This window comes from Athene noctua, chromosome 2, assembly GCF_965140245.1.
Source record: "Athene noctua chromosome 2, bAthNoc1.hap1.1, whole genome shotgun sequence".
Classification (NCBI taxonomy): Eukaryota; Metazoa; Chordata; class Aves; order Strigiformes; family Strigidae; genus Athene; species Athene noctua.
Window position 1 is genome coordinate 51,101,425 of NC_134038.1, and position 13,758 is coordinate 51,115,182.

Here is a 13,758-nt window from a genome sequence, read left to right on the forward strand (position 1 = left end):
GGGAATGGACTCCAGCTTGCACCAACAGTTTACTGGTAAAACCTATTATGCTAGTGTATCCATACGTGCAACTGTACTCAGTTTGGGGTCCTGTTGGTAACTTCCAGAATAGCTGCTCAGCAAGCATAATTGCTTCTGTAAGTATCTTAAGTTATGTATCACTTTGTTCCATGAATATGAAGCTCATGTGAATACCGTATTACCTGTGGCAATGCAGACAGTCCTTCATTAATAATACAAGAACACTCTGGGTTTTCTGGTCCTGAGAAGAGAAGGAGCAGTGCAAGTACACTGCCAAATTACTAAAAGAATAAAGATGCTTATTTAGGTGTTGCAAAAGACTTGCAGAAACTCACTGTAGTAGAGAGTATGAAAAGTGCTGCACAAAGGAGAGACCTAGCAACTGTCACACCAGCTGAAGAAACAGAATAAGTCTGAATCTGGGGCCGCTCTTCTGTCCTGTTGTGGCTGTGCAGAGCTGTATGCCAGGATGGGCATGTCACAGCAGGGGACACTGGGCACATCACAGCACCATTCTGGAAGGAGCCTTGAAAGTGCAGGCTGACAATGAGCTTGTAGAGACGGGGTCACAAAATTCAGATGCTGCGGAGAGCAGGTGGCTCCTTGAAACTCAACTTATTCGACCTCAGATGAATCCAGAAATGGTATCACCCTGGGAGAAAGAATGGAGCTCAGGTAGGTGTACTGTTTCATCATTACACTGTTTTCTCTTTATTCATGGGCCTTGAATCTACCTTTATTCTCTTACTATTTTTCCCCCTTCTCAAAACACTGCCAGACTCACAAAGACAGAAAACAGGAACTGCCTTTTGAAGTAGCTGGTTTGTTTCAACAGCAGGCACTGGCAGTCAGAGGCGGAAAGAAGAGAGAAAAGACTGTGAGCAACCCAGAAATGTTCCCAGATGCATGCTTTTGGCAGGGCAGGCAATAGCATTTTAGCAATATAAATCACTGTGTTTTTAACTGAAAAAATGCACTGAAATCAATACTCATGCATTTAATTGAAATACATAAAGAAATTAAAATAATCCTCCTCATCAGCAATCCGAGTCGATCATTCTGGCTACAGGATTTTTTATGAATAAGCACATAAACTTGCAATGTAAACGTAAGAAGTAGTGCATTGGATTTCCTGTCAGTGAATCCAGGCCCAGAACAAGTGATTTTCATGCTGGATTCTGGATCCAGGGACAGAAGAAGGTAAAGAAGGTTTGTTGCTGGCACAAAGATTTGGCTTTGAAATAGTTTGTGGAACTAATATGTGGCAAATGTATTTTCTGCATCTGGAGTTTCAGAATGAGCTCACTATAAATACCTTTTTTGTCTTTCATTGTTTTGACATTGCTTTCAGGAAAATATTATTTAAGATGTGACCATATGTGTTTTTAAGAAAGGCTACCCCGTTTCTCTTGCCACAGTAGGCTTCCTTCACACTACACTATGCTCAATTTCTGGTAGTAACACTGCCATGAAGTGGTTAACAGGATAGAGGCTTAAGCATTTTTCTTCTCTTTGTCTTTACATTTTCAGTAGTGAACTGAGATAGAGTCCTCTCAGAATTTAACAAGGATAGTGTTAGTTATTATCCTCTTGCTGTAAATCCTTCCAGAGGTAAACAGCAAACTTCCCACCTCCTCACACACACCATGAATTCAGTCTGTGAAAGGAAGGCCATATGTTGTCTGGGAGCTGCTGAACAGAGGGGTAATTGTAGTGTTTGCTTAGTTTCCTGTCCACTGATCATTAAAATCTAATAGTTTGTCTGTCTTGTTATTTGTCAGAGGCTTCAGATGAGGAATTTGGAGAGGCACCTTTTTCACACCTGTGGAAAGCTTTGCATGAGGAGAAGAAAGGATAACATGTTCTCCAAAGTTTTCAAGAACACCAAATGAAGATTTCTGTGATACAGTGTGGTGGTGGTGGGGAATGCCTGCTTGAAGAAAGGCAGAAGAACTAGAGAGGGACACAGGAATGTGGATGAAGAACTTAAGCATCTCTAGAGAGGGCAAATGTAGATTCAACAAAGCTTTATGAGACAAAACATCCTGAGATTTATACTCCCAGCAGGTCAGCTGTGCAACCCACTGTCCTCACGAGGGTTTCACGGTGCATGTATCTGCTGGCCAAGTGACCAAAGTAACATGCCACAGTTTCCCTTCTGCACAGCCCCAGAGGAAAATCAGAATAGTTATGAGTGTTTGTATTCTGACATCAGAACTGGGTAGAAACAACAAGAAATTTCCCCTGTTTTTCTAGCCTGAGTATCTTTAGGAACAAGATACAGGAGATCATGGCATGTCTCTTTTTGTCTGCTGGTTTTCATATCTCTAGAGAATTCTCTCTCTTCCCCCTCTTACTTTTGGACAACTCTGGGTGACTTTCAAGAAAAACTTAATAGATGAATAGGAATCTCAAAGCCTATAAAGTTTTTACAGCGTTTGGGAAGAGAGGTAACCCAGCAGTTTATAGAATCCAGACAGGAAAGAGGCCTTTTAAAGATCCAAACCAGGAAGATGGCTTTAACTGAAGTTTATACCTGGTTTTTACACAAAATTCAATCAGTCACAGCGGATGAATCCATAAGAACTCGCGATCTGTTCTTTGTGGTGCTCACAGACCACCTTCTCAAGTGACTGTAAATGTTTCGAGAAGTTTTTTACCACTGCTTAATAAAGTTGTTTTACGTAATGTGTGTATTACTTGTCTCATACAACAAGCATAACACAGGAATTTGTTGCTCTGTCATCAAAGAAATAAAATGGGCTAACCATTAATTTAAAATTGATATTTAGCCCCAGTACTGATTGTTTCACAAAGTTCTACAAAATTAACATGAATGAACCACCTGATATGTAGCATCTTGTTTCTTTGACCTCCCATAGTTCTGTGATGACTAGTAATTGGTCTTATAGCTGATTGTTCAAAACCCTTAGGTACTTTTTTTTCCTCCCAAACCCAGCTTTCATTTATTCCGTTTCCTGCATTGCACTACAGATTATTGTATAAAACATTACATGTAGTATTTTATACAGTGTGTTCTGCTGTATGTGACAGCAGAAATGTGTCTCCTGCTGACATCTGTCTCGCCATGGGACATTTCAGGACAAGAGGCAGTGTGCTGACACGGAAGTCCCGGACATAACTTATACGACCAATGTGATCGAGTTAATGCCACTTTATTAAAGGATACACAGCAATTTATAGTCTCCCATAAAGTACACGCCCAGCTACATGATTGCTAATAGGCTAAAGCTACTTGTCCACGCACCCTTTTGCCCTCTATGATTGGTCCCGTTGTAGTGTCCACGCGCCGCTCTCCTACCAGGCAAACATCTTGGTTTTCAGCAGTCCAGCTTCCTTATCTCTTTGCTATGCATGCAGTTTCTCAATCCCTTGGCCTTGCACGTGTTCTTCACAACAACAGTGGGCACAATTTGACACACAGGAGGTTCCCTCTGAACATCAGGAAACACGTTTACTGTGAGGGTGACTGAGCACTGGCATGGGTTACCTAGAGAGGCTGTCTGTCCTTTGAGATACTCACAAGCTATCTGGACATGGTCTGGCTCTAGATGGCCCTGCTTGAGCAGGAGGGCTGGACCAGAGGACCCCCAGAGGTCAGTCTCAACCATTATGTGATTCTGTGGTTTCCACCATTCTTTGGGCCTGTCTACCAGATGTATGTTGATGTTACTGTGTTCATCACGGTGGCTAAATCTTTGTTGCTAAGTAGATGGCTTCGTAAGTCAGGGAATAAAAGGGGCCTCTCCTGATACTGAGCATCTCAGTACAGTCCTACCAGTAATAATATGTAAAACCTCCTGCCTACAGATTTTATTGGAGGCCTGAATTCATCAAGATGAAAGCCTCACATGCATTGATCATTGGTAATACCTGTGAAATGCCTCTGAAGAGCAACTTAAAAATACAGCCATTTACAAATAAGGCATTTAAAAATTGCTTGCTGCTTGTGTACTCAAAAACAAGGTGGGAGGTAGGAAAGAAGGAGGTATTTGTCCCCTTCAATCATACTTCCACAGTTTTGGATCCTGTGTGGGATGGACTTACTCTGTTTTTTATCTATTATTCAGATTCAGCATTCTGAGCAAAAAGGTACACTTAATGTCTTTTCATATCTGGAAGGCCACCTCTTCCTCTACATTTTCCAGTAGGAAATGGGGTGGTTCACCAACAAAAAATGATCTGAGACTCCAAGCTTCCAGATTTCCTTTTGTATTTGTTTTCCCAGTGCTACAGCAGTCCTCTTTTTGTTTTCTGCTCTGATGACTGGAATAGGTTCAGTGCCAAATTCTAGGAACATGGCTTTCTACGTATGAAAACCTTGCAAACATCACTGACAGTGGCCAACTTGCAACTGATTCTGTTCTGCTGCTTGGTGCTTCTTTCGTAGGCCTAGTCAGGGCATCACCTGACGATTTTCCTGAACCATCTTAACTATAGCTCCTCAGTTATGTTCTCTGCTTCACAGCTGGTAGTTTGTGTGATGGTGGTGGAATGGCTGAAATCCTGCAGATCTAGAATTATGACATTATGCTACTGAAACAAATTCTGCAATTTTTATTTTTTTTTTCTGGTAGGGAAATAGTAAATTGAAGCCCCATGCAAAAAGAAATGAGCTTATTACAGGATGTACCTAAGAGGAACTGCTGGAATTTTAAGAAGTAATGGTAAAGTAAAAGATTATGAAATAGGACAGAGGGAATTCTGGGAAGTTCCCTTAATTCCCTTAGAGGAAAGCAAGTATGTCTTCACAGGAGAAAACAGCTAGACACAAATCATTGTGGATAGCGTTGAAGACTGGCTCAGCAGAGTGCTTGTTTTGCTGGTACACCACTTCCTCGGGCAGCTGTGCTGCCCCAGCAGAGGTTTTTCAACCGGGCACGCAGTCAAGCAGCATTGCAGTGTCAGCAGCTGTGTGCCAGCTCAATTGCTACCAGTATATTTGTTAACATTGATGTGGCCTAAGAGTATCCATATAGCGTAGTACTATAATTACAGCAGTATGATCATAGAACTCTGCTCATGGCATATTTCGTAGTGTAGGCAAGCCTTTGTGAAAACCCAGTCTTGCCAGTGTTATCATGTGAAGCCTTCATTTGTGAAGTCCCATTGACTTCCCCAAGTGCAGAGCTAATTGCATGAGAAGGATCTAAGGGGTTTAATCCTTCTCCTGATACTTCAATGAAAATTAATTTCTTATATATTATGTATGAGTAATATATTTCTGTTTGTACATTAATATTAATGTTGCATATTTTTGAGCACAAGTTTTATTCTGTAGGATTAAATTATTTTAGTAAGTTATAGCCCAGAATTCTGCAGGAATAAATGTTGAGTTGAAAGTGGACAGTTAAGGGCAGAGGGAGGGCCCGAGTCATACTTCGGAAAGTGAAATTAATCAGCATTAATTTTCCATAGTGTGGGAGAAAAGCAGATTTAATGTTTAAGTCAAACCAAACAAGGTATATAAAAAGCCCATGATTTTGCCTTTCTATTAAAATCCAGAAAGCTTTTACAAAATTTGTGATGGAGAAAAGAGACAAAAGAGCATTCTCCTGTGCGTACTTGCAAACTATTAATTTTATTGGGCTACATCTGTTGCTGATTGTTGGTGAAGAAAGTAGTGGCTTTATTGAATGACGGTCTGTCTCAGTATGCCTTTTTTAAAGGGGAAAAAAGCAACTTTAAAAGGAAAAAAGTCTATCAGCTTGCTTAGAATATTAGCTTTTTGCATCTCAGACCTGCCAAGTCATGCTCTACTGCCTGTGCTTTGATGCCATGTCATCTGCAAAATCATCAGTGCAGTCTTGATCATAGTTTCTCCTTAAGGTCCATAGCCACACAGCTGCTCTGATACTGAGATGCTGAATGTTGGGCTGCCTCTTGATGGGTTAGCAGCTCTCTGGTTTCAGAGGGTCTCAGGTTGGCAGCAGCATTTGATAAGTGCAGTGTAAGGAGACAGAAAGAGGTGGGGATGCTGACAGAAAGTTCAGCTGCTGAGACAGTCAACCTGGATTCCTGAGCACTGCTCATCACATACACTTGCAGTGCTCAAAGGCTTGGCCTCAACCAGTATCAGGCCATAGGACAGAGAGACAGAAAGAAGCATATTTGTTTTTCAGATCCCAAATCAAATTCAAAGTACTTAAAGCTGTTTGTACTCATAAACTATGTAAACCTGCTATGAACTAATTGAGAGAAAAAAAATACGCAGCCATGTGCTGCTAGGTTTTAGAGTCACTTTTCTGACAGGTACGTCACTTCAGTACTGAGTTTCAAAGACCTAGAGACGGTTAAAGGATTAGAGAGCTCAAAGGGAAGAGGCGTAATTTTTGGATGTTGCAAGATGTGGTTCTTTCTGTGGGATGAGAGACATTGCAAGTTAATGCACTTCATCAGTCAGGGGAAAGAAAGGTTTGTAACTAAGAGACATTGAAGACAAATGTGATTAATTGCAGACTCCAGAATGTAAAGGTGAAAGACAGAACAGCAGACCATGACTTCAAGCAGAGTAGAGAAGAAAGTACTGCTAGAAGGAACATTTGTATTTCTGACTCAGTGAATTTTGTGTACTAAAGCAATAAGTAACCATAATGAAAGAAATTAAAAAAAAATAATGTTTCTCTTCCATTTTTCATTCTGCTTACCTTACAGCATGGATTGTATTCTTTCTCTAGGCATGTACATTGAGACCCCGTTATATTTAAGACCCTGCTAAACAAAAGCAGAAGAACAGGAAAATCCTCATAAAATCCTCATAAAAAATCACTATGAACAGGTTTTTAAAAGCAATCAGGAAACGCTAATTAAAGGGTGTTGTGTGAGCAATGAGAAGAGTTAGCAATTAGTCAGTTCAAAAAAATGCAAGATGACAGTGCCCCATAAGCAAGATAAATAGCTAACTATGCAGTGAAACTGGCTAACATATGCTTAGTTTTATAAGAGCTTAAGGTTGACAAAATAAGCATCCAGGAAGATAGAAAAGAAATCCTCAATTAAGGTACTGTCAAAGATAATCTGAGCTATGATGAAAAATGGCTAAATGGACAAATAAACTGGGACCATGGTTGCTCTTGTGCCTTATGCAAGGCCAAGCACACTGCTAACACTTAATAAAACGATGATGTAAAAAATCATCTGGCAGCATTAGGAGTTAGCACTGGCAAGTTGCTGTAGTTAATGTGCAAGTTTTAACATGGTTTTGTGTATGATTTGTTGGAAGCTATTCACTTTCTCTTGTCAGGTTACCTTTCTGTTGGTTTAACAGGTTGCATTAGCTCCACCCTGGATTTAATGTCAGGGAAAGTGTGAGTGAATGATTGGTCTGGGAGAGGGGAATTGGAGATTGGAAGGTGTGGCATCGCTCTCTTGGCAGCAGCAGATTGTCTCAGCTGTGTCCTTGATCCATACCCTCAGTCTGTGCTGAAACTGAGGGGAGAAAACCTTGAAAGTCCCCTTAACTGGTGTGACAAGGGTAAATAAGAGGTCACTGGTAGGTTAACAGGTACATGTCAAAGCCATTTTTGGTAGTGCATGCAAGAGAGGTGTGAAAGGAGTATAGAATAAACTAGGGATGCCTGCAAGCCTGAGAGACTGTAGGCACTGTGCACTAGAAGCTATAAGACATAATTTTGGTTATTTCATATAGGGAACAAGTATTCAGTTAAAAGGGGGATACAGAAGATCCAGAAATAGCATATGTAATCAAGGAAACCAATACTGTTGAAAAAATGCTTTGTCGTGGAGCTTGTGGCATATCCTCCCTATGGAGAAGAGTGAAGTATGGATTACGTGTAATATAATGGAATATAGTATAGAAAAAGTGACTTACAAACACAGAAAAATATCCATCCCCAAATTCTCAGAGAAAAGAGCTGAAGATAAAAGGAAACATTAAGCAGATAAATCTACAGTCTTTTAAGAAGAGATATCAGCAGCCTGGGAAAAGGCTACTAAACAGACATTTAACAGGGGTTGTAAGGATTATGCATGAAATTACTGGTTTGTGAGCTTGATTTACAGTGAGGAACATGAGAGAAAGGCTAATCAAAGACATGATAGAAGAACACATAGAAAGTTTGGATTTAATGAAGGATAGAGGGCAAAGATTCACAAAGGGAGGATCATGCTTAAAATTTTCAATAAAGATTATTTTGAGAGAGTAGCCACAAGTGCTGACAGAGGAGCCTATAAACATGATTTACCAGGATCTTAGCAAAGCTTTTGAAATGGTATAGCACAAAAGACTAATCTGTTGGGTGAATAAGTATGGCATTAGGGAGAGATACTTTGTTTGATTAAAAAAGAAAAGAAACACTGACTTGGTTATGGAAAGCATAGGAGTCTTGTGAATTGAAGCAGGTTAGGTTGGAGGGGTGTGAATAATGGAAAACCTTAAGAATCATTATTTGCACCAATTTTGTTGAATTTATGCGGCATTATCAGTAGTCTGGAAGAAAGAGTAAGTAGTAAGGTGATGAAATTCCCTGATAGTACAAAACTAGGGAAATGTCAGAACAAAATAGGCAGGTGATAAAATTCTGAATGACTTTGACAAGGAGGTGGAGCATGGGCAGATAAGTAGCATATGCAGTTCATTTTCAAGTAATATAATGAGGCTGGGGAATAGAAGAAGAATGTGTGGATACCTCAGACAGTCACAGGGCACAGAAGGCTGCACAGAAGGATCTTCTGCATACTTCTGAAGGACTTCTGAATAGAACTGTAAATCCTCTAGTAGAGTGGTTATTAGGATTTTTTATTTTGTTTATAAAAGCAAATAAAATTCTGGACACAGAATTGAAGTACCAATTGAAAGACCATATTCTTGGGCCATTTATAAAAGCAGCAAAGCCTCATTTGACATGACATGGACACTTTGGGCACCTTTATAGAAAGGAAATTCTGAAAACTGAAGTGACAAGTGAGGATCAGGACAATAATTAAAGGTCTAGGTGACATAAATTATTCAGAAGGTTAGAGACACACATGCATATGCTCTGCATGGATTGAAGACCCAATCCAAAGCTCATTAAATGTCATCACAAATAAGCTTTGCATGCCAGAAGGCTTTAAATTGGTTCTGAAAACAGGAATGCAAGTGAACACGAATGCAAGAGTCAACCAGATTGCCCAGTGTTCTTGTGTGACACTTAGTCCAAGTAGTTACTCTTCTACAACAATTTTGAATGGCCCCAGGAATGATTTGGGCCTCAGATTTACACTCAGCATGTGGGAGACAAACTGGCACTTCAGTTCTTGACAGGAGGGGGCTTAGTGAAGGTTTGTGGGCTTGTTTATTAAAGAGCTTTTAGTAAAAGATGACATCACAGTAATATAAGATATAAAATATTTAACCACTTTCTTAATCCCGTCTGATAAAGTATGTGTCGCTTTCCTCTGAAACAAGTCTTTGGAGGTTTTGCAACAAGGCATAGTTTAGAGCGCAGTACGGCTTCTCCAGATACTGTACTGGTCCTACCTGAGTCCGTATGGAAATGCACTGGTAAGGGTCTTCTGTGGCCCACCTTTGCTGATATTTCTCTGTAACAAGAAATGTGCACTGGCTTGTTTTTGTGCTTGGAGGGGAGAATGGGAACGTTGTCATGTTTCTGTCTCTCGCAGGAGGCTGACAGGTGTCCTCTGGCAAATGCAGTGGAGGCAGGTTAGGTTGTAAGTGCCCTCAGCTGTCCAGCCTTCATCATTGTGTGGAGCTGATATGCCCTGGGCTGTGAGCTGGAGCAGCAAGGCCTGGGTGCCTGCTCTGTTCTGCTGAGTCCTCCATAGTCACAGGTGACTCGGGCAGAGAGGCATGGAGTTCAGACAGGGTTCCTCACTGCAAACAGCTGTGTCAAGGCAAGGATGGTTTGTCACAGCCCTGTGCTGCTTTCTCTGTGGAGCCATCTTGTATCACAAAGGTCTGGAGACGCTCAAGAGAAATTCAAATGCCTCCTTGAGTCACAACCCAATTTTTCTTCTGTACTACATAGGTGCTGCAAGGCTTCTTCCCCAGCTATCCAGGCAAGGGACATGGAGCTGCAATACCCCAGGGTTCATTTCTGTCTTATTCCCCCAAGTTTCCCCTTTGTGGCAACACAGAATAAGGAGGGGTTGGGTCTCCCCCTGGTTTTCACACCAGTAAGGAATTGGGACCAGCCATGAAGCACATCAGGACCCAGGAGCTCCTATAAGCAGTTATGAGTCCCATGGTTCTGACAAAGCTTGTGAGACAAAGATGTAACTCGCAGTGAAAAAGGACTTCCTTAGAATGCGAAACATATGGAAATAAGTACGTGGGTTTTGTTCAGCATGTTGTGAAAATGACTGGGTTTTGATCATATGAAAATCTAAGAGTAAATGGAATTTACTGAGTTTGCTTTTAAAATAAAAACTTAACCATGCACAAGTTTAGACACTTTGAGATGAGTGTGTGTTGAGCTAATAAAAGTTGATGTCGACATTTTAGAATATGTTTGGAAACAAAAAAGAACTAGTGTTTGATCAAGCAGCAGTCACAAAAGCATTCTACCCTTCATGATAAAAAGAAAAACTCTGTGTGTGATTCTGCAAATATGTCAGATCATTTTGAAGAGGCTAGTAAGTACTAGTAAATTATTTTGTTGTTGTTGTTGTCAAATGACTTTGTTTTTTGGTGTTCGACTTCAAAATAACCCCCAACCTTTGTATGTGTTGTCATTAAGTACATCAGTCATAATTTTGCCGACAATTCATGACATGCACTCTGCATCACTGTGCTAACAAGAGAAAAGACCAGCCATTAAGTTTATGTTTCTTTGTTTTTGAACAAAGTCACATATCAGGAATAATGCTAGGGGTATGCTAATAAACAATATATAGTGCCAGTCATCAGGGAGTAAGAAATATTTTCTAACTAGTTCTAAAGGGAAACAATGTTTTAAAAAAAGGGAGAGTGATTGTTATTTATGCAATATTGTTGTTCTATATGTCAGCATCAAAAAGCATCTTGTAAAGAGCTTAGCATAATAAATCGTTGATCGTGACTATCATTATTTAGAGGTCTTTGATAGATCTAGATGTAGTGCAGTAAGGTTAAATTTACCATATATAATAGGAAATCCTTAGACTGAATCTGAATTTCTACCAATGTTACCAGCATTATCACAACAACAAAAAAGGGAAAAAGTGTATCTTTTAAAGCATCAGGCTTTACAAATCATAACTGTAAAGCTAAGTCAAAGCAGATTTGTTTTCTGGGTGCCCATTGATTTTATTTGTCTACATAAGGTTTTAACTTGGTTACATTTCAGAGAACTAAAGTTGGTATAAATGAAAAACGGCAAGAAAGGCTTATGATTGTTTCCACTGAGAAGTGACACTACACATTTTGTTATTGTCATCAAGAAAATTAAAATAGCCTCCGTGTATGAGAAGCAATGGGAGATTTGTAAAGAGGAGCCCACAGGAACACTTAATTTCAGAGTTGACTTTGATTCGTCACTAATTTTTCAGTTAACTTGGTAAGACAAAATGACATAGGTTTAAAAAGTCTTTATATTCCTGCCTATGGGCTTGAAGTAGAAACATACTTAATGGATGGGCATTTTATCTGTCTAGGATGAGGCATCTAAATTTACATGCCAATAACAAATTCCACAAGTCTTTAATAATGTTTAGAGTCAGGGAAAAAAAACTTTTTTTAAAAAATATAATCGATGATACCAGCTGCATAACACTCTTCAGAAGTTAAATGTAAAGGCTGTGTTTTTGATGCACATTTTCCAGTGAACCTTACTTCTTCCCCAACTAATATATATGAAATTTGCAATTTACTACATCTGTGCCAGTTTTCTGTGACTTTACATTCTTTAAAAATATGTGGTTTTCTTTTTTTTTCTTTTTGCTGATGTAGGCAAGGTGCCTGTGGCTGTACAGAAAGATACATGTCTCTTGAGTTACTGCCTTGATGTGGCAGTTCAGGGCTTACCTTGCCTTCATTGCATCTTCAAAATAACAATTGAGCTCTCCAGGACTGTTACCTTAGGATTGAGTCCTTGATACTACAATTATGCAGTTGAATAATTTTATGAATCTGAGTTGTCTCATTAGATGCCTGGATAACTGCAGATTTTAAGTCTTACGGTGAAAAACCAGAATCTTACTTTTGAATATACTCTTAATTTTGCCTTTTAAAGCAGTGCTTTCCAGTATCAAATCTCTGGCCAATTCAGGTCAAGAAAAACAATAAGAGAAAGTACAATCATATTCTTAGGATGTTGAAATGTCTTAGACAGGTGATATACCTTGTAGAAAAGTGAAATAGCAGATCTTTTTGAAAGACACCAAGACATAAATGAAAAACTTTTCCTCTGCACCAAAGAGAGCAGAGTAATGCATTTCCTGGTTTATAATGAAATTTGATCTGTATACACCATGATTTTTAAGTCAGTCATTCCCAATGTAATGTGGCCAGAAGGATTGCTCTCTGGCTAGTTTCCAGCCAGCCTTCCCAGCTTTAGTACAGGCATGCCAATAGATATTGAGGCAACTGCCTGGATACAGTAACCATTTGTCCAGACTAGCAGGGATTTTTCCTTCCTTGAAAGGTGGCAACCCGATGGACCATTTAAAATGTATGGTGCACAGGAGATTCTGCAGCCCAGTTGAGAACGAGGGAGAAGCAGATTTCTGATTTCTGAATTCTGTTCCTGGCTTCTCCCCAGTTCTTTAGTGGGCCTAATCCACTGGTATAAAATGAAGGATTCACGTTGATTTCAGTGTTGTTTGGATCACATCCCACATATCCTCATTGCATTTTGCCTTCCATGAATATAAAGCTGGTGTTTTAGCAAAGCAGATCTGTCCATGGAGTTAGGAAGCTGAAAAAACCCAACCTCTACAGAGTTTGAGCAAACTCAGATAAAAGGTACTACAGAACTGCAGAGTGTTATTTTTAAATATTAATAATTAAGGCTTAATGAAAACACTGCTGGAGAGCTTTATGTGACCTCTTTGAACTCAGTATTTTGAGTTATAGTGAAATGGTTCCAACTGCATGTTTCAGTAAATTTTATCTACCCTTGTTTCTTTAGAAGAAGACCTACCAGTGCATCAAATGTCAGATGGTTTTCTACAATGAATGGGATATCCAAGTTCATGTTGCAAACCACATGATTGGTAAGTGAAGCACTAAAACTTCTCAAAGACAGATAGCCATTTCTCTTACTCATGATCATCGTTGCCTCTAAAATTAAACAGTTAAGGAGAAATTAATTGCATCCATCAATGATTAACCTAGGCATGATTGATTTTTTTATTCATATTATTAGACTTGATAAAGCATTAGCATATTTTATTTTCTGCAAGGGCTAGTTTAGACTTCTGCAGAGAATTACATATCCACTGCCAGTCAAAACACAGGTGATTAGCAAATTAAACTTCTAATCATTTTTGCATTATTGAAAACAAACTAACAGGAATGGTTAATGAACTGGATGTTAGCTTTCCGTAGAGTTTTAGACAGGTTTTAATTTCAGAAGTTATTACAGTAATGACACTACTGTGTACTTCTCAAGCACCTTGGTATCAAAATCAAAACTGGCGAGTTTTTGTCATTAGGAAACATAGATAATTCAAATGGCCATAAAATAGTATTGTTTGTTGTGTTTGAGCAGTCTGGAAAAAAATCCTGAGTGTGTCTGTATACAATTAAATACTATCATTTATTTGAAAAAATAA

General features: G+C 39.3%; 1 protein-coding gene across 8 annotated transcripts in view; it reads left to right on the forward strand.

Moving 5' to 3' along the window:
* The window catches only part of ZNF521 (zinc finger protein 521), a 232,445-nt gene that overhangs the window by 100,633 nt on the left and 118,054 nt on the right, over nt 1-13,758 (forward strand). For all 8 annotated transcript variants that reach the window (XM_074899058.1, XM_074899050.1, XM_074899051.1 and 5 more), the window contains one exon: nt 13,113-13,197. In XM_074899058.1, coding sequence (XP_074755159.1) covers nt 13,113-13,197 — 85 coding nt within the window. The remainder of the gene's footprint in view (nt 1-13,112; nt 13,198-13,758) is intronic.